Source organism: Schistocerca americana, chromosome 1, assembly GCF_021461395.2.
Source record: "Schistocerca americana isolate TAMUIC-IGC-003095 chromosome 1, iqSchAmer2.1, whole genome shotgun sequence".
Classification (NCBI taxonomy): Eukaryota; Metazoa; Arthropoda; class Insecta; order Orthoptera; family Acrididae; genus Schistocerca; species Schistocerca americana.
In genome coordinates, this window is record NC_060119.1 from 776,856,171 (window position 1) to 776,875,457 (window position 19,287).

A 19,287-nucleotide genomic window follows, 5' to 3' on the forward strand; every position below is an offset into this window, starting at 1 on the left:
CCACCATACTTGCTCCGGACACTGCGAGAGGGCTGTACAAGCAATGATCACACGCACGGCACAGCGGACACACCAGGAATCGCGGTGTTGGCCGTCGAATGGCGCTAGCTGCGCAGCATTTGTGCACCGCCGCCGTCAGTGTCAGCCAGTTTGCCGTGGCATACGGAGCTCCATCGCAGTCTTTAACACTGGTAGCATGCCGCGACAGCGTGGACGTGAACCGTATGTGCAGTTGACGCACTTTGAGCGAGGGCGTATAGTGGGCATGCGGAAGGCCGGGTGGACGTACCGCCGAATTGCTCAACACGTGGGGCGTGAGGTCTCCACAGTACATCGATGTTGTCGCCAGTGGTCGGCGGAAGGTGCACGTGCCTGTCGACCTGGGACCGGACCGCAGCGACGCACGGATGCACGCCAAGACCGTAGGATCCTATGCAGTGCCATAGGGGACCGCACCGCCACTTCCCAGCAAATTAGGGACACTGTTGCTCCTGGGGTATCGGCGAGGACCATTCGCAACCGTCTCCATGAAGCTGGGCTACGGTCCCGCACACCGTTAGGCCGTCTTCCGCTCACGCCACAACATCGTGCAGCCCGCCTCCAGGGGTGTCGCGACAGGCGTGAATGGAGGGACGAATGGAGACGTGTCGTCTTCAGCGATGAGAGTCGCTTCTGCCTTGGTGACAATGATGGTCGTATGCGTGTTTGGCGCCGTGCAGGTGAGCGCCACGATCAGGACTGCATACGACTGAGGCACACAGGGCCAACACCCGGCATCATGGTGTGGGGAGCGATCTCCTACACTGGCCGTACACCACTGGTGATCCTCGAGGGGACACTGAATAGTGCACGGTACATCCAAACCGTCATCGAACCCATCGTTCTACCATTCCTAGACCGGCAAGGGAACTTGCTGTTTCAACAGGACAATGCACGTCCGCATGTATCCCGTGCCACCCAACGTGCTCTAGAAGGTGTAAGTCAACTACCCTGGCCAGCAAGATCTCCGGATCTGTCCCCCATTGAGCATGTTTGGGACTGGATGAAGCGTCGTCTCACGCGGTCTGCACATCCAGCACGAACGCTGGTCCAACTGAGGCGCCAGGTGGAAATGGCATGGCAAGCCGTTCCACAGGACTACATCCAGCATCTCTACGATCGTCTCCATGGGAGAATAGCAGCCTGCATTGCTGCGAAAGGTGGATATACACTGTACTAGTGCCGACATTGTGCATGCTCTGTTGCCTGTGTCTATGTGCCTGTGGTTCCGTCAGTGTGATCATGTGATGTATCTGACCCCAGGAATGTGTCAATAAAGTTTCCCCTTCCTGGGACAATGAATTCACGGTGTTCTTATTTCAATTTCCAGGAGTGTATGTTTCTCAGTCATCATCGGCAGAAGTTTGCTGCTGGAATTTAAGAAGAGTGTATTTGCTAGTCTATAAAGTCAACCCCTACAGTACAGCTTTGCTTTGAAAGGCCATATTATATGTACACAAAATACATATGTTAATTACTCTGCTGTTTCTTAGCACATAAAATACAAAAAAAAGGCAGAGTGCATTGATTTAAATAGTTTCAAGATGAATTACCGTGAACGACTTAATGCACTGTGCACAGTATAATGCATAGTGTTACACAAAATAGGAAACAGTTTATTTTCCATGTGTTCTCATAAGGTAGATTGTAAATTGACCTTTCAATTTTCCTGGTGGAAATTTGATAACCAAACCTTTTGATGAAGCACATTTCTTGTAACTTAAAAGCTAGCTCTGTCTGACAGCATAAAAGTGTTGCACTTATATTGCTTTTGGACAGAAGTGTGTTTTAAACAGCAGACAGATGACATATGGCTGTAGCTAGTGGCTGCAACAGTTTTATGTTTACTTGGTTTCTTCAAAACATCTTGATGTGGCAACAATGGAGCCAAGTGTCCATGAAAGCGATAAAACATTTTTTGCTAAAAGATAAAAAAATTTTCAGCTGGGTTAGGCTTAAGTAAGTATTTCTTCTACTTTCTTGCTGTTGGAAATAAACTGTCTGCAAGATAAGCACATACACACATCAAAAAATGTTTTGCATCCCCTCGGTTCCCAGCACTCCAGAAGATAGACATTGACTGTGGATATTGTATCAAGACAGTGTCCCTTTGACTGTTCAGAGACATCACTAAACCCGCCCACAGATGTAAACGACCATGCATGAGCAGCACCTATTAGATGGAGGGGTTCCGACAGCCAACCAGTTCCAATCTTTCCACCAGGAAGGAGGTACACAGCTCGTGTTGTCTGTAGTTCAACCATGCCTAGACGGTCAATACCACGGTTTGATCACATCCGCATTGTTACTTTGTGCCAGGAAGTGCTCTCAACAAGGGAAGTGTCCAGGCATCTCGGAGTGAACTAAAGCAATGTTGTTAGGACACGAGGAGTTACAGAAAGACAGGAGCTGTCAACGACATGTCTCGCTGAGGCCACCCAAGGGCTACTACTGCAGTGGATGACCACTACCTATGGATTATGGCTAGGAGGAACCCTGCCAGCAACAGCACCATGTTGAGTAATGCTTTTCGTGCAGCCACAGGACATTGTGTTATGACTCAAATTGTGTGCAATAGACTGCTCGATGCGCAACTTCACTCCCAATGTCCATGGTGAGGTCCATTTTTGCAACCACAACACCACAGTGCAGTGTAGATGGGCCAAACAACATGCTGAATGGTGGACCACTCAGGATTGACATCATGTGCTCTTCACTGATGAGTGTCATATATGCCTTCAACCAGACAATCGTCGGAGACATGTTTGGAGGCAATCGGTCAGGCTGAACACCTTACACACAATGTCCAGTGATTGCAGCAAGGTGGAGGTTCCCTGCTTTTTTGGGGTGGCATTATTTGGGGCCAAATTCAACTACTGGTGGTCATGGAAGGCACCGTAACAGCTGTACGATATGTGAATGCCATCCTCCGACCGATATAGCAACCATATCGGCAGCATATTGGCAAGGCATTCATCTTCATGGATGACAATTCGCACTCCCATCATGTACATCTTGTAAATGACTTCCTTCAGGATAAAGACATCACTCAACTAGAGTGGCCAGCATGTTCTCCAGACATGAACCCTATCGAACATGCCCAGGATAGATTGAAAGATGATGTGCCCCACCAAACACTCTGAGGGATCTATGCCAAATCGCCATCCATTGAGGAGTGGGACAATCTGGACTAACAGTGCTTTGATGAACTTGTGGATAATATGCGATGACAAATATAGGCATGCATCAATGCAAGAGGTCGTGCTACTGGGTATTAGATGTACTGGTGTATACAGCAATCTGGACCACCTCTTCTGAAGGTCTCGCTGTATGGTAGTACAACATGCAATATGTGGTTTTCATGAGCAATAAAAAGGGCCAGAAATGATGTTTATGATGATCTCTATTCCAATTTCCTGTACAGGTTCCGGAACTCTCGAAACCAAGGGGATGCAAAACTTTTTTTTTTATATGTGTATTACAGCACAAAGAGTGAACATGCTTGTGAGGAACTTTCCTGTAATTTATACAATTTTAAAATTACTGGGACACATAATTCTCATGACATCAATACAGCTCCAATGCAATGAAAACGACTCTACGAAAAGTAGAATTTTACCATCAACAGAAATCACCATGAGAGAAGATAGTGAGACAGGTGACCGTGTCAATAATACTAACATACGAATTGGTAGATTTTGCAAATAATTCAGTTTGTTACAAACATGCAACTTTCCAATGTGTCTTCCTCTGATAAATGTCAGGCAAAGTGTTGAGCTCTCTTGTAGGTAGTAGTAGTGATTACTGGCCCAGTTTCACCTTAGGCAATTCATAATGTCCTGTCCCATACAGAAATCAATCAACACCCACCATATCACTTTAAAAGCCCATCTCCGGTTCTAATGTTTAAGTAACATTGCCACAGTTGCAGTTGGAGATACAGACATATCAGTGTGTAGTGTTGCATATGACCTGTGAGAGTATATGTGGTACGAACAAAGCCAATATCACAGGTCAGCCATGTGATTTTTCATGGATATTTGATTATAAAATACATGTTATCCAGATAAACCATGCTTTGACTTTTTTTCTGTAATGAAAAGAACTTAAAAATAATTTCTATTGTTGCTCAACTGAATATAGCGTCAAACAATGATTCTGCTTAGGTTATGGAATAATTCACTTATTTACACTGTTGTACAGAAGTTATTAATGTTTAATAAATGTTGTAGCCCAAATTTAAAGTTACAACATAATGTATATAAGAATAAACCGACATTTGCACAGAGCTAACAGATGCATAAGAAAAGCTATTTACCTGAGAGAGAGAGAGAGAGAGAGAGAGAGAGAGAGAGAGAGAGAGAGAGAGAGGGGGGGGGGGGGGGGGAGGGGGGGAGTACATTTTCGACAACTGGATAACCAGAAAAGCACATAAGAGATAGGAGAGCCTTGTAAAAGATATGAATATGAGCATGAAGATAAGCATGTGAAATTGATCACTGTAATGAAAATTTCAAATGCGCGTAAGCTACTGACAATGAAATATAGCTTCATCTAACCACACACATGAAAGGATGGAAATATTTAAGATACAATTAACAAAAGGTAGGCAAAACTATGTAAGAAAGCACTCACACAAACAACCCCATATATCAAACATTAAAACATAAGGTGCCTACAAAGTTATATTGCATGTAGAAAACAGCCTAATATAAGGTAAAAGTATCCTGAAAATGGTGAATGTTTTACCAAAACAACGGAAGTGTTTTGTATCAAATTTTATATGTAGTCTTCTGTACAAGTGAGTAGGAAAGAGAGGGACGGGGGGGGGGGGGGGGGGGGGGGGGGACTTTAAATCTAATAAAATGGCCAGAGTCACTTGTGCATTAAAGGATACAACAGAAAAGGCTGATTATTACTAGAGGTTAAAAGAAAGGGATTAAAGCACAGGAGGACCAAGAAGAACAGCAGAAACACGAGAAACATTTGTCATCCAGCACAGAGGTGTTACTGTCATCAATGAGATTTTGTTTTAGCTACACAGTATGCAATACTTCAAGCCAATAGGCTTGCACAACAGTTTTGTTTTTACAATTTTTTAAAAGTAGTTTTGTTGTATGTATTTCATTAAATAGATAATCTGGAATGCATTGATATCATAAAATTCTTTGTTTTGGATCCAAAGATGGCGAAGTATAATAAGGGGTATGCTTCTTAAGTTTCAACAGCCACTAATGTGGGTGAGATTTTTCAGAAATGGGATAGCGATAAAACCATTGGGTGGAAGGTGGACACAGTACACTCATGAAGTTGAAGTTGGCCCTATCTACCAAAATGATTATGGTCAGTGTGATCTCTCAAGTTCTCTTGGTGAAACATATTCAGCCGAGTTGCAGATTTTTTTTTCTTTTTTCTTTCTTTTTTTTTTCATGACATTTTGATGACCGATCCAAATGTTTATTTCTGGTGCTGAGAGTTATGTGTAATCATGTGTAATCAATGCTTGGGCTGGTTGTCTGAGAACACATAACAACACCGCTCACAGCATTTGAAGAAGACAGCTGGGTCAGTCAAAATAATGTGAATAGAATGGAATTTATAAGTCAGGTGAACACCTGTCAACACACCATTATGGCCAGTAAGTCCTGGTTTTCAAAAGGGATTTTTCATTGATTACCTTGCACAGAGTAAAACTAATTGGTAAATACAAAACATGCCTTGGGGATCAAATAGATGAAGAAATACAAGGGAAGAGGGCTGGATTGCAAAGAAAAATATCATCTTTCATTGGCACAATGAAGTTGCCCACAAAAATGTTAAGGGAATAGAAACTTTAGGCAGAACAGAAATTCCTGTTAGCTATTAAAATTTCTGTTAGCTATTAAAAAGTGAAACATTTGTACTCTGCTCAAAAATTAAAACACTTCCAAGAATATGGCAAAAACAATCTGGAACATCATTAAACAAGAAATAAACCAAAATAGGGATCCAAATTAAACTGAGCCCCCACAAAATTGCTCTGGCAGAAATGGTGACACATTCAACTCAGCAGCCACTAAATTTAATGATTACTACAACATCGTGACAACACACATTGGTACCACTAATAAATGACTAATTATAAATGCTTTATATTTACTTGTGCAGACAATGCATGCACTACCAACAGACATCTCAGTCTTTAGTTACAGATTTTTTTGTCAAGTAAGTGGTTTTATTTGACTGCTCAAAATGGAGCTACTTCATCAGCAGACCCTTCACTACACTGAGGGTATCTACTTCCAAATTACTCATGTTGGCAGCTGTTCTCAACTTGAATGCTGTAATATGCACTGCATCATCATTGGTGATGAAATTTCAGAAACCTGCTTAATAACCCTGTTTTAGGGGTGGTGTCATCATGCAGTGAAGATATTGATTGCAACTTGCCACAGGTATACTTTGTATATGGACAAAATCTCTTTTAATTTTCTGCCAAATTTGAGACAGTTTGACTGTGTAAACTATTTAAAGCATCCCACACTGAAGTCCGCTCTAATTTTCAACCTTCAGTAAAACATTGTCAAGCTTCTGTAAAACATTGTCAAGCTTCTGCAATAGTGTCCTGACTTGTTTGCATACCTCAGGAGATCTGTTCATCTCTTATTAATTTGCTTGGGATGAAACTTTCAATTGCCGCCAACACAATTTCTTTGAATTTAAGCCACATCTGCTCAAGACACACAGTTTGAAAGGAATGGTGGCAAACTGTTATGAAGACATCAAGCAATTTTGTCATCTACTATTTTAAATAGATATATTTTGCACTACTTTTTGATGGATTTTGATGTTATAGTACTCAGTCTACCTACAGTGACCTTCCATCATGATGCTCAAGATTGTTTCTTTGTAAGAGATCTAGTAGGTTATAGCAACCATTTACATTTCGTGTGGACTCCTGAATTGTGAGTCGAAAATAATCCAAAATATATGGAGCAGTCACATGAAAGAAAGATAGATGGAAAAAAGTAAGTACGCTCTTCATTATTTGTCCGCAGCTTGTGGTTTCGCGGTCACATTCTCACTTCCCAAGCACGGGGTCCCGGGTTCAATTCCCGGCACGGTCAGGGATCTTCACCTGCCTCGAGACGTCTGGGTGTTTGTGTTGTCCTCATCATTCGTGAAAGTGGAGAGATTGGACAGAGCAATGATTGGGAATTTGTATGGGCACTGATAACTGCGCAGTTGAATGCCCCAGAAACTAAACATCATCATCATCATCATTATTTCAAAAGCAGTCATCATAACTCTTAATACATTTACCCCGTTGTGAGAGAAGACAATCAATGCCTTCATGGAGAAATGTTTGTGCATGTAGGAAAAGTTTGTGAGTGTAGGGAGGATGTGTAAGGGCTTCCCAGCAAAATTTCTGCAGCATAGTCGAAAGTACCTTGGCAAGAAGTGGGTGGGCATTATCTTGCAACTGATGGTGTCAATCAACACACTGCTCATTGACTTTCTGGAACACAGTGCCACAATTAACGCACAGTGGTACATGGACACTTTGCAAAAATTAAATGCCGAGTCCAATTATTGAGGAAAGTTGGCAGATGGCATCATTCTGTTCAGGATAATGCCTGCCCACATTTTGCCAAGATTTTTTCCAGTACACTGCAGAAGTTTCACTGGAAAGCCCTTGCACAGTCTGATTCCCCCCCCCCCCCTCCCTCTTCCCCTCCATATGATTTTCACATTTTTTGAGCCCTTAAGTAAGACATTTGTGCTCTTTGATTTGCTCCAAATCAAAAGGTGTATGATTGGGTCCATACGCAACCACAAACATTTTTCCACAAAGAAATTGACCATCTTCTCCCATAGTAGGTTAAATGTATTAACAGTTAGGATGATTACTTTTGAAATAGTAAACAGTTTACTTACTTTGTTAGTATCTGTCTCATTTTCATTTGAGTGTCCCTTATACATTTCATTTCAGTTGTACAAATGGAACCACAAAATTGCAGAATGACATACAGAGTTGATTGGAAATAATGCCTTTGTTAAGTTCGTGATGTTATGAGTTACTTATATAGGGTGATGAAATCATTCAGTGTTCATAACATTATTCTATAACATTACTAATATATATCACACTGCTAACAACATTGATTAAAAACTAACTCTAAAAAAGAAGTGAGCAGTATAATTACTTAAGTCCATTTCTGCACTTACAGATTTGTATACTGTGAACAGTCTGGATGGGTCATTGTTGAAATCATTCAGTGTTCATAACATTATTCTATAACATTACTAATATATATCACACTGCTAACAACATTGATTAAAAACTAACTCTAAAAAAGAAGTGAGCACTATAATTACTTAAGTCCATCTCTGCACTTACAGATTTGTATACTGTGAACAGTCTGGATGGGTCATTGTTATTTGTAGTAGATGTTAGTCTTCAGTCAACTGGAAACTTAAGGATGGCATGATCATAGGTCAGTGCCATGAGAAAATAATCTTGTGATTTTATGATAAACTCAATGAAGTCAGGAAGAAATGGAAAGTAAATTGGTGCAATTCTTTGGCATCAAGCACTTCTGATTTGTGTGAATAAATCCCTTGTATTCCTTGGCAATGTAATAAAAATTCAGAACCATTTACAGCTGCTTTGTGAATTCACAGTGTCAAAGTAATGCAGACACTTCCATTTCTACATGATACGACTGTTGTAACTCTATAGAGTTAGTACGCATAATCAAACAGCACACACCTCCACAGCCAACCACAAGACGTTACCTCATGATGGCGCAGGTGGTGGGTGCAGCTAGCTCTGTGCCATGTGCAAAACAGCCTTATATAAGTCAGCATGGTGGGCTGTCAGCCTGACAAATGTTTATATGATGATTATACATTCACCTGTTAGAATGTGTTGTAATGTTTTCCATGGTTAAGAGATATTTTTTTCATTTAATACTTCATTCAGTGTCTTGGTGTATCCCTTCACATGGAAGCAGAAAAAAAACTTGGTTGGTGGGGTTCTGATATTTTGTTTGTACAGTGTTACAACATATTTGACAATGAATGCAGTATTATACTCCGCATGTTTCATTTCTTGGTTTGCTACAGCAAATATGTCAGAGGAAGAAACTCTTCAACCTTTTGCAGAACAGCAGTGAGCTCTCACCAACCAGCAGCATGCTCTCCCCATAGCACTAAACAATTTGACATCATCGTTGATGCACCATGGTTCACCGCCATTGACGCAACTCCCACTGTTTCCTCCATATGACGATTCTGTGGAAGATTGGGACGCATATGAAAAATGACTTCGGTAGTATTTCCAAGCTTTTCGAGTCACCAAACACAATGTGTGTTAAGGCTTTCTTTCTGTCATGGATTTCTCCTTGTACTTATCACCTTTTGTGTCAGTTAGCTCCTCTTCAGGGACCAGCCAGTCTCTCTCTTGATGAGATGTGCCAGTTGGTCTCTAATTATTACTGCAAACATAGTCACATTATTGTTGTTCACACTGAGTTCTACTATTGTCAAAAGTGGTCACAACAGTCATACAGAACTTGGGCAGCGGAACTTCATGGACTTAGCCACTGGAGCCACTTTATTACTGAAGCTCAACAGGACTCACATGCTGATTCGATGGTTTGCGATGCTATAATACACCTGGCCCTTGATAAGGAAGTTGGTGAACATGCTTTACAATGTAAAATTCCTCTATCACAGAAATCCTGAACAGTATCCAGACCTCTGAAGTATCTTGGGCAGCAGAAAATCAGATAGATGTGTGGTGTGAAGTAGCCGCCATTCCTCCCTCTGCTGCTCAGTCACCATTGGTTAGCTCACAGGAAAACAATGTCATGACTGTAAAATCGCAGCCTCCATGTCGCATGCGGCAGCACCATGCTAAGCAGCAACATCAATCAGCATCAGAACGGTGGCCATGTACTCCTCTGCCATTGTGCCCTTATTGTTCTGTACAACATGAGTGAGCCACATGCCAAAATTGTTGTGTGCTGTGCAACCACTGAAAAAAACTTCACAGAAGCTCTTCTGCGAACTTGCATTTGTGTGTGTGTGTGTGTGTGTGTGTGTGTGTGTGTGTGTGTGTGTCTACTGGCTGACAAAGGCCTTAATGGCTGAAAGCTATAATTGTGTGAATCTTTTTTTGTGCCTATCGTGACTCAGCATCTCCGCTGTATGGTGAGTAGCAACTATCCTTCTCTGGTATTGTTATTTATGTGAATTACATGACCTGTGCATAGACATCTAATGCCACATATCTTGACAAACTTACCATCAAAGTGTAGGATCCCTAATACCCACAATCAATCAAGTATTTTGTTCCAAAAGATGGACAAACAAGCTATTAAGCACAGAATTTCAAATCAAACAGCTTTCAGTTGTCAAAATTTCCAAATTGTTATATTATTAAGCTACCAGTTTCAGTGATATATTACGTCATCTTCAAGCCTCCTGACCGACGTTTAGGAAGATTCTCATCTCTGGTCCAGTCAAAATTGACGCCAGCATTCAATGACTGGTATCCATACAGTTTTGAGACAGCGATCACTTCAAACATCACCTGCCAATGGCAGCTGATGTTTGAAGTGATCACTGTCTCAAAAATCTATGGATACTAGTCATTGAATGCTGGCCCCTATTTTGACTGGACCAAAGGTGGGAATCTTCCTATATGCCAGTCACGGGGCCTGAAATGGCATAATGTATCACCGAAACTAGTAGCCCAATAAAATAACAATTTGGAAATTTAGAAAGCTGAAAGTCGTTTGATTTTACATTCTGTATTGAACAGCTGAGGTCCCACAACCATCTGTCAAAATATGGACATAAAGAACTACTGAGCAAATGGTCATAATGTTTTGACTCGTCAGTGTATACGCCAAACAGAATTAAGTGCAGAAACCTTACAAAATTTCAACATGACAAGTCACATAATTGTCTTTTCAGTAACCAATAGTGCCTGTTGTCTAGCCAGTGTTAGAGTTGAGATTTTTTCCATATCTAGACCCATAAGCTCCTACTTTATGTGGATCTCATGCGTTCCTGTTCTCTATCATCATCTTTTTATGTGTCTGTAATCTCTATCAAAAATTAAATTCTTGTTAAATAGTAATGTTACGTAAGGAGGTAATATATAAAATCCACAATTTTATTTTACAAGATAACAGCTTAATACTGTCAAAGCTTTTCAGACCATACCAGCTAAAATGTGAAGATAAGTAAATTAATTCATGTAAATTGTGAACTCACTGGTGCAAATATATGAGCTTTGGGCATTGGAAGCCTTTCAGATGCATTTTCTGCAAGGTGCAATATGTAATCCCTTGCTTCATTTACAACCTGAAACAAAAATAATAAATGAGTAGTTGTATGGGTGAATTGTAATTTGGATTTGCAAAGTGTGAACCACAAAAAAGGAAATACTTCAATTTACTCAAGGAACATGCACACACTAGAACTGGGTTAAAACTAAATGGTCATGGGAGTAGCTAAAAATACCATGTCTAGACCATAAATCACATTCAGATGGATGTACATGTTGCTTAGTAAACAGCCATTACAAAGCTTAGTGCAGTACACTAAATATTTTAACAATAAATCCTACTTGCTCTTACATCCACTTTCACAAATTCTGTGTATAAAAATGGTGTGTTGTGCTCCAGCTTCTTTACTTGACATGGCTGAGTTAATGGACAGATGTCACAACAGGCTGACACAAAAAGTATCAGGCTGGATAAACAGTCTTGCATAAGAAACCACAAGTGGACTATGCTGACACCTCAAGAATCACCATCAAGCCTTGCAGTAGGAGGTGGTTGGTTGGTTTGTGGGGGTTGAAGGGACCAGACTACAAAGGCCATCGGTCCCTTTTTCCACGACCATGAAACACCCACAAGGAATAAAAACAAGGAATGGAGGTAAGAAGGAACGACACAGAACAAGAAAGACAGAGACAAAGACCAGAAAACAAGGAATTATAAGCACACAGAGGTGTACAGCGGTTGGCCGACCATGGAAACAAAAATGGAAAAGCCAACCACCAAGAGACACACTAAAAACCCCAATCTAAAACTGTAGGCCAAAGACCAGACAACGCACAAAAGGGACAAACCCTCAGATTGAGCAATAAAAACCCCCTGCTCGAATAAAACTCAAAACTAAGCTGGCACAAACATCTGTCTGAGTGCAGTTAAAAGCGGACAACCCAACAACATGTGGACCACTGTCACTGTTGATCCACAGCGACATAGAGGCAGGTCCTCATGGCACAATAAATGGCCATGTGTCAGCCAAGTATGGCCAATGCATAGCCAGCAGAGAACAACTGAGTCCTTGTGAGAGGCTCGTGTGGAGGAGCGCCACACACTTGAAGTTATTGGGTGAAGGCAGGGTGCGCCATTCATCACCCCAGGTACCAAGGACTTTCTGCCACAATACTGACTGGAGATCACATTCTGAAAGGCCAATCTACAGGGCCGGTTCACTGATAGCCTGTTTGGCCATCCTGTCAACACATTCATTACCCGGAATGCCGACATGACCTGGGGTCCACACAAAGCCAAGGAGTGACCGCAACGGGCAAGAGTATGGATGGAATCCTGGATAGCCATCACCAGACAAGAATGAGGAAAACACTGGTTGATAGCTCGTAAACCACTCAGGGAGTCACTATAGATTACGAAGGACTCACCTGAGCAGGAGCAGATATACTCTAGGGTGTGAGAGATGGCTACCAGCTCTGCAGTGAAAACAATGCAGCCAGCTGGGAATGAGCGTTGTTCAGAATGATCCTCAAGAGTGATAGCATAATGCACATGCTATGCCCGAACTCGTACGGGACTTGGTAGCTTAGTCTGCCACGAGTAATGAGTATGATGGGCAAACATCTATTAGGCGCACTACGAATGTAGTGGCGTGGACATGTTGGGAATGTGGATCTCACGCGGAACGTACAAGGGATAAGTCCCTGCAGACGCACTACCCTCTGTGCCCGCGATGGCTCAGATGGATAGAGCATCTGCCATGTAAGCAGGAGATCCCGGGTTCGAGTCCCGGTCGGGGCACACATTTTCAACATGTCCCCAATGAAGTACATCAATACCTGTTTGCAGCTAGGGTGTCCATTTAATTATCATTTCACATGTAAATGGGCCTGGAAAAGAGGTGGGAGAGGGAAAAACTCAAGCCCAGATAGAAGTGACCAGACACGAAACATGATTATATACCCTGACCGGGGCCGCCATTCGAGAAGATGGACGACCGAGTTGAGGAACAGGAGAAGGTAATTTGGATGCCCAGGCAAGCTACAAACATGTGCAGCATAAGCGGCCAATAGTCGTTGGTGCCGGATTCGCAATGTATAGACACCAGCCTCCACAAGCATGCTGTTTACAGGGCTTTTGCGGATAGCTCCAGTTGCAGGTCGGATCCTGCAGTTAAGTATGGGGTCAAGCAACCACAATGCAGATGGCGATGCCAAATCGTAAGCCATGCTCCCATAATTGAGACGGGACTGAATCAATGCCTGATACAGTCGTAGAAGGGTAAACTGATTGGCGCAGTCAATACATGCTGTGGGATATCACCATGCTGCAGACAGTAACAGCCTGAGGCATCTACACCCTAACAGCAACAGCCTCTAAAGGATGTAGATGCAGACTCCACCAGATACCCTCTCATAAGCTGCCCAATTCTTATAGTAACCCTGATAGCCACGGAGGGCGGGGGTTCGTATTGCCGTAAACCAAGTTTCCTGGAGAGCAATGCAGAAGAAAGGTTGAAGGCTGAGAAGTTGTTGGAGCTCAGCAAGGTGGTGGAAAAAACCACTGCAATTTCACCGGACATCGTCTGCGGCCGAAAAAGGTGTGAAGGGACCAAGGAGGCAGATTACACTACTGGGTCATCTACCGCCACTGAAGGAGAGCCTGAATCTAGAACCATTGCATTTGAGGCAGAGATGAAATCTAGGTCGCCAGCGGATGCCAGAATCTCCACCTCATCCTCAGATGTAGAGCTGGTAGGTAGCGGTGGTGGGGGTGCCACTGCAATTTCCTTGGTCTTAGGAGACTTCTATTTTGACTTCTCCCATTGCTCCTTTGGTTTTGCTGGCTGGGAGGGCTTCACAGATTCAGTCTCCAGAACTGAGGAGGATCATGAAGCCCTATGACCAGCTGCTTCTGGGCACTTCAGCCACTGGCGGGCATCATCCTTCCCACTAGGAGAAACCTGGGAAGGAAGGGACCCCTTCCAAGTGAGAGGAACCGAAGAAGCGGTACGCTTCTCTGGCTCTACAAAGAACTGAGGCTTCATCATCATGAAAAGACTCCGCATCAGCTCTCGTACATACTAAATATCAAGGCGAGTAAGTTTTGTTGCCAGCCTTAGCCTTTCGTTCCTCCCATGGTAAGACCAGGGCGGGGAACAATTAGGGGTTGTACTTCTGTGCGTTGAACTGAGCCCTGGAACACTTAGAGACTTCTGGTAGCTGGCCACCAGTAAGAGATGATGTGCCATGCTTTAATAGCACAGGCATGAGCAGAGTGATCCCTGTGTTGTCAGGGGGCTACAACCAACAGAGTACGTGACGGCCCCACCACAATGGACTGGCTAGTGTGCTGGATATCAGGTGCAAAGAAGTCCATTATCATCGTCAGCACAGAAAGCAGCACTGAGTTGTGCATGGTGGAAAACACACCCTGGAAGGTGCTCACCCAAGAGATGGAGAAGGAGCGGGACTGCAATGCAACAATGAGAAAGTTGGCTAAAGGTCTCAATGCAAGATGGATGCGATGTTCCATGTAAGGTGCTCTTCCCCAATTGGATCGCTCTTCAGAAAAATTTTGAAATATGGAGGTCAAACCCTACAGGGGACCGTCACATAAATGCTGAAATGTGAGAGACTCACTTTAGTCGGCTCTTAAGACAGGCAGGAATACCTCGGGCCTATTCTTACCCCTGGACCCGCAGGGGGTGCAGTAGGAGAAATTGCTGCACCTTCGGCCTAGTCAGAGTTGTAATGCTACTGACACAGCAGAAAGACAGAAGCCACTGTGGCAATGGTGACCTGACTGCTGCATGACCAATCTCTGCATTGTGGCTCTGTTGTAGCTTACTTGATGGAAACAGTGCTTCTTCAAAATTGCTAACAGGCCAAGCCAGTATAAATGCTGCCTGTTTTAGCCAGTCAGTATCAGTTATCACCTGCAGTCAGCTACCGGAAGTACAAGGGGCATTTGAAAAGTCCGTGCAAAAATAAAAACTACTTACGTGTTTGGGGTAAACCTTTTTTATTTTTTGACATACTCTCCTTTTAGACTTATACACTTAGTCCAATGGTGTTCTAATTTGTTGATCCCTTCTGAATAATGGGAATTGTTCAAGTCTGCAAAATAACTATTAGTTGCTGCAATCACCTCCTCATTTGAATAAAATCTTTGTCCCGCCAGCCATTTCTTCAAATTGGGAAACAAATAGTACTCCGACGGAGCCAAGTCTGGAGAATAGTGGGGATATGAAATGAGTTGGAATCCTATTTCCATTAATTTTGCTACAACAACTGCTGAGGTGTGTGCTGGTGTATTGTCGTGATGAAAAAGGACTGTTTGCGGTCCAATCGCCAGCGGTTTTCTTACAGCTCGGTTTTCAAACGGTCCAATAACAATGAATAATATTCACCTGTAATAGTTTTACCCTTTTCCAGATAGTCGATGAGGATTATCCCTTCTGAATCTCAAAAGACAGTTGCCATAACCTTTCCGGCCAAAGGAATGGTCTTCGCCTTTTTTGGTGCAGATTCTCCCTTGATAACCCATTCTTTAGATTGTAGTTTGGTCTCAGGAGTATAGTAATGTATGCATGTTTCATCCACAGTGACGAAACAATGCTTAAAGTCCTGCAGATTCTTTCTGAACAGCTTCAAACCATCCTTGCAACACTTCACACGATTCTGTTTTTGGTTAAGAGTGAGCAATCGCAGAACCCATCTTGCGAATAGCTTTCTCATGTCCAAATGTTTATGCAAAATATTCTGTACCTGTTTATTCGAGATGCCCACAGCACTAGCAATCTCACGCACCTTAACTCTTCTGTCATCCATCAACATATCATGGATTTTATCAATGATTTCTGGAGTCCCAACCTTCCACAGGGTGTCCAGAACGTTCAGCATCACTTGTGCCCATATGGCCACCCCAAAAATTTTGAAACCACTTATAAACTGTTCTAATCAAAGGTACAGAGTCACCGTAATGTTTAGCAAGCTTCTCTTTAATCTCCTGAGGTGTTTTGCCTTTCATAAAGTAATGTTTAATCACCACACTAAATTCTTTTTCGGCCATTTTTTGACAAGCGCTCAACTTCCTTGATTCACACGAATGCTAAACTCAAAGAAATAGACCAATATGGCTGAAACTTGGTGTGTGTTCTTTCCAAAGATGCTACTAACTAAACATGACCTCGATACATGCTGGTGATGACATCTCTCGGACTTTGCATGGACTTTTCAAACGCCCCTCATACTCCACATCGGTTATTGCCCTGAAATTGCTCATCTTCCTACCACTGCTAGACACTTGTCTTCACTAAGTTGCAGGACTGCCTCCTGGCCTAAGTTCAGGAGCCACTGGGAGCTGAACTGGTGTCTTCCAGGCAGAAGGCCAACTGCCGGCTTAATTCCATCGACTGCTTGGAGGTTCCTAAGTTCACGCCAGACCTGACTAGCTGTCTTGAGCAGACATACTCTACCACTGCCCATTTGCCTCATGTGGACATACTCTATTGCTGCTGCAGCTTATAATTTGAAAACCTATAATACAGGCATGTACCATAATAGGTGGTGTCTCATAGAAAAATGTCTTCAGCATTTGAAGTGGTCAAATTGAATTTGGGGATGAATGAAGAATCCATACGGAATGTTGTGAAGAAGATATGGAAGTGGATACAAAAAGCTAACATCAAGGTCCTTGAGCAACAAGAAAGAATGCGACAATGTAATGTTAAATTACCATAATACTGTGTAAGTCAATGGGTAATGCTGACAAGCTCATACACCCCAAAGAATAAAACAGAGAGTTTCATCACCTGGTACCAGTGTCCGTACCAGACTATCAAAACGACACTTGCCAGGAAATGTCAAACTGCAGTTGCCTACACATAAGATTATTGCGCATGTGGGGCACTTTTGTCCTTTCAAAGGCTTCAATGCCATTGGTATGGTAGCATTCCCTAAAGTGGGGAGAGGGAGTAAGAAGAAGAATTGGCAACCAGCATTTACACAAACCTCACACACAGCACCATATACATTAAGGTCATGAGAATAGAAGTAGTATGCTATTTTCACGAGTATTTACAGTACTGCAGTAATGAGGAATGTCAGATGACAGGAGGTACAGTTTTTATTATTTTGTGAAGGGTTTTACTAACTTACAACTTTTTAAAAATTTTTTAATGAATTTTGCCTGTGTGTAAATGTGATAGTGTGTTTTCTTTTCTGAAAAAGGCTTTGGGAAAAAGCTAAATGTATAACAGTCTTTCCTTTGCCTTTCTGCAACTCAACATGTCATCTTTACAGTGAGCAGCAATCTATCCTTTTCATATTAGTTTTGATACTCCATAATTACATTAGGATTGAATCCACATCAATAATACTCAACACCACATGTCACATAAGACATGTGATATGTGATGCTGTAACGTTTTTTAATGTGTATTCAGTGCTATTGTAATTAAGTAATATGACATCTGGTTTGTACACATAAACTAAAAGAATCTAATAATTACACTGTGTATTACATGGAATCATGCATGTGCTTGAAAATGACTTATGATCAAAATTAGCTAATAGAAAAATTTAAATAAAGAATATTTACATTACAGCCTACAACGGACCACGTTTTCTTTTATAAAAAATAATCTTGTTCTTTGACAGTCACATCTATGAAATACGTACGCATAACATTTCAGAGCAATATGTAATGAAACAAGCTTACAAGATCGGTTGTATGGAAGGCAAACGATCAACTTTGGTTTATTGGTGGAATTCTAGGAAGATGTAGCTCATCTATTAAGGAGATCATGTGTAGAACACTTAGGCCACCCATTCTTGAGCGTTGCTCTTGTGTTCTCCCTAACAAATTGGATGAACACGGAATTACTAGGGAAATGCTGCAGGAACTGAAATTGGAATCCCTGGGGAAGACAATGTTCTTTTCATGAAACATTACTGACAAAATTTAGAGAACCAGCATTTGCAATTCACTGCAGCATGATTTTACTGCCAACAACGAACATGGTGCAGAAGAACTGGAAAGATGAGATAAGGGACACTGGTGCTTTTACAGAGTAATAGATGGCCATTTTTCCCCTACTACATTTGTGAGCAGAACAGGAAAGGGAATTATCAGCAGTGGTATAAGACACCCACCACCATGCACTGTTTGGTGGCTTGTGGAATGTGTGTAGATGCAGAATTATAATGATGTTATACATTCTTGGCCAAAAGTATTGAGCACTCTAGGTAACTTTGAGATTTGTGAAAAATAAGAAAATTACATAAATAGAAACAATTTGTTTGCGTTTATAATGTTTATTAGTAACACAAAGCCAAACGGCCTTGCCACAGTGGTAACACCAGTTCCCGTCAGATCACCGAAGTTAAGCGCTGTTGGGCTGGACTAGCACTTGGATGGAGGACCATCCGGTCTGCTGGGTGCTGTTGGCAAGCGGGGCGCACTCAGCCCTTGTGAGGCAAACTGAGTAGCTACTTGATTGAGAAGTAGTGGCTCCAGTCTCGTAAACTGACATACGGACGGGAGAGCAGTGTGCTGACCACATGCCCCTCCATATCCGCATCCATTGACAACTGTGGGCTGAGGATGACGTGGTGGCCGGTCGGTACCATTGGGCCTTCCAAGGCCTGTTCGGACAGAGTTCAGTTAGTAACACAAAATCAATATTTTGTGGGCCCTTATTACAGCAGAAATTCTTTTTGGTAGAGAGCACACTAGCTATTCACAATCTTCGGCTCTTGTGGAATTCCACTCAAGGTACAGGCAGTCTTTTAATTCTTCTTTTGACTTACTTGTATGCCGCCTAACTTTGCATTTCAATAAACCCCTAAATGCTTTATGGAGTTCAGGTACGGTGATTGGGCAGCCCTGTCCAGAAGCTCAATGCTATTTTCCTGCACCCATGTCACTGCGTGGCCAGATATAAGGCAGGTTGCATTATCGC

The 19,287-nt window shown here is 42.4% G+C and overlaps 1 protein-coding gene and 1 non-coding gene across 2 annotated transcripts in view; one reads left to right on the plus strand and one right to left on the minus strand.

The window, feature by feature from the left end:
• LOC124612249 (methyltransferase-like protein 17, mitochondrial) overlaps window positions 1–19,287 on the minus strand; it is a 117,763-nt gene that overhangs the window by 41,859 nt on the left and 56,617 nt on the right. Inside the window, exon 7 of the mRNA XM_047140329.1 lies at window positions 11,308–11,397. Coding sequence (XP_046996285.1) covers window positions 11,308–11,397 — 90 coding nt within the window. The remainder of the gene's footprint in view (window positions 1–11,307; window positions 11,398–19,287) is intronic.
• Window positions 13,047–13,121, plus strand: Trnat-ugu. Its single transcript has one exon. It is a non-coding gene; the product is annotated as a tRNA-Thr (tRNA).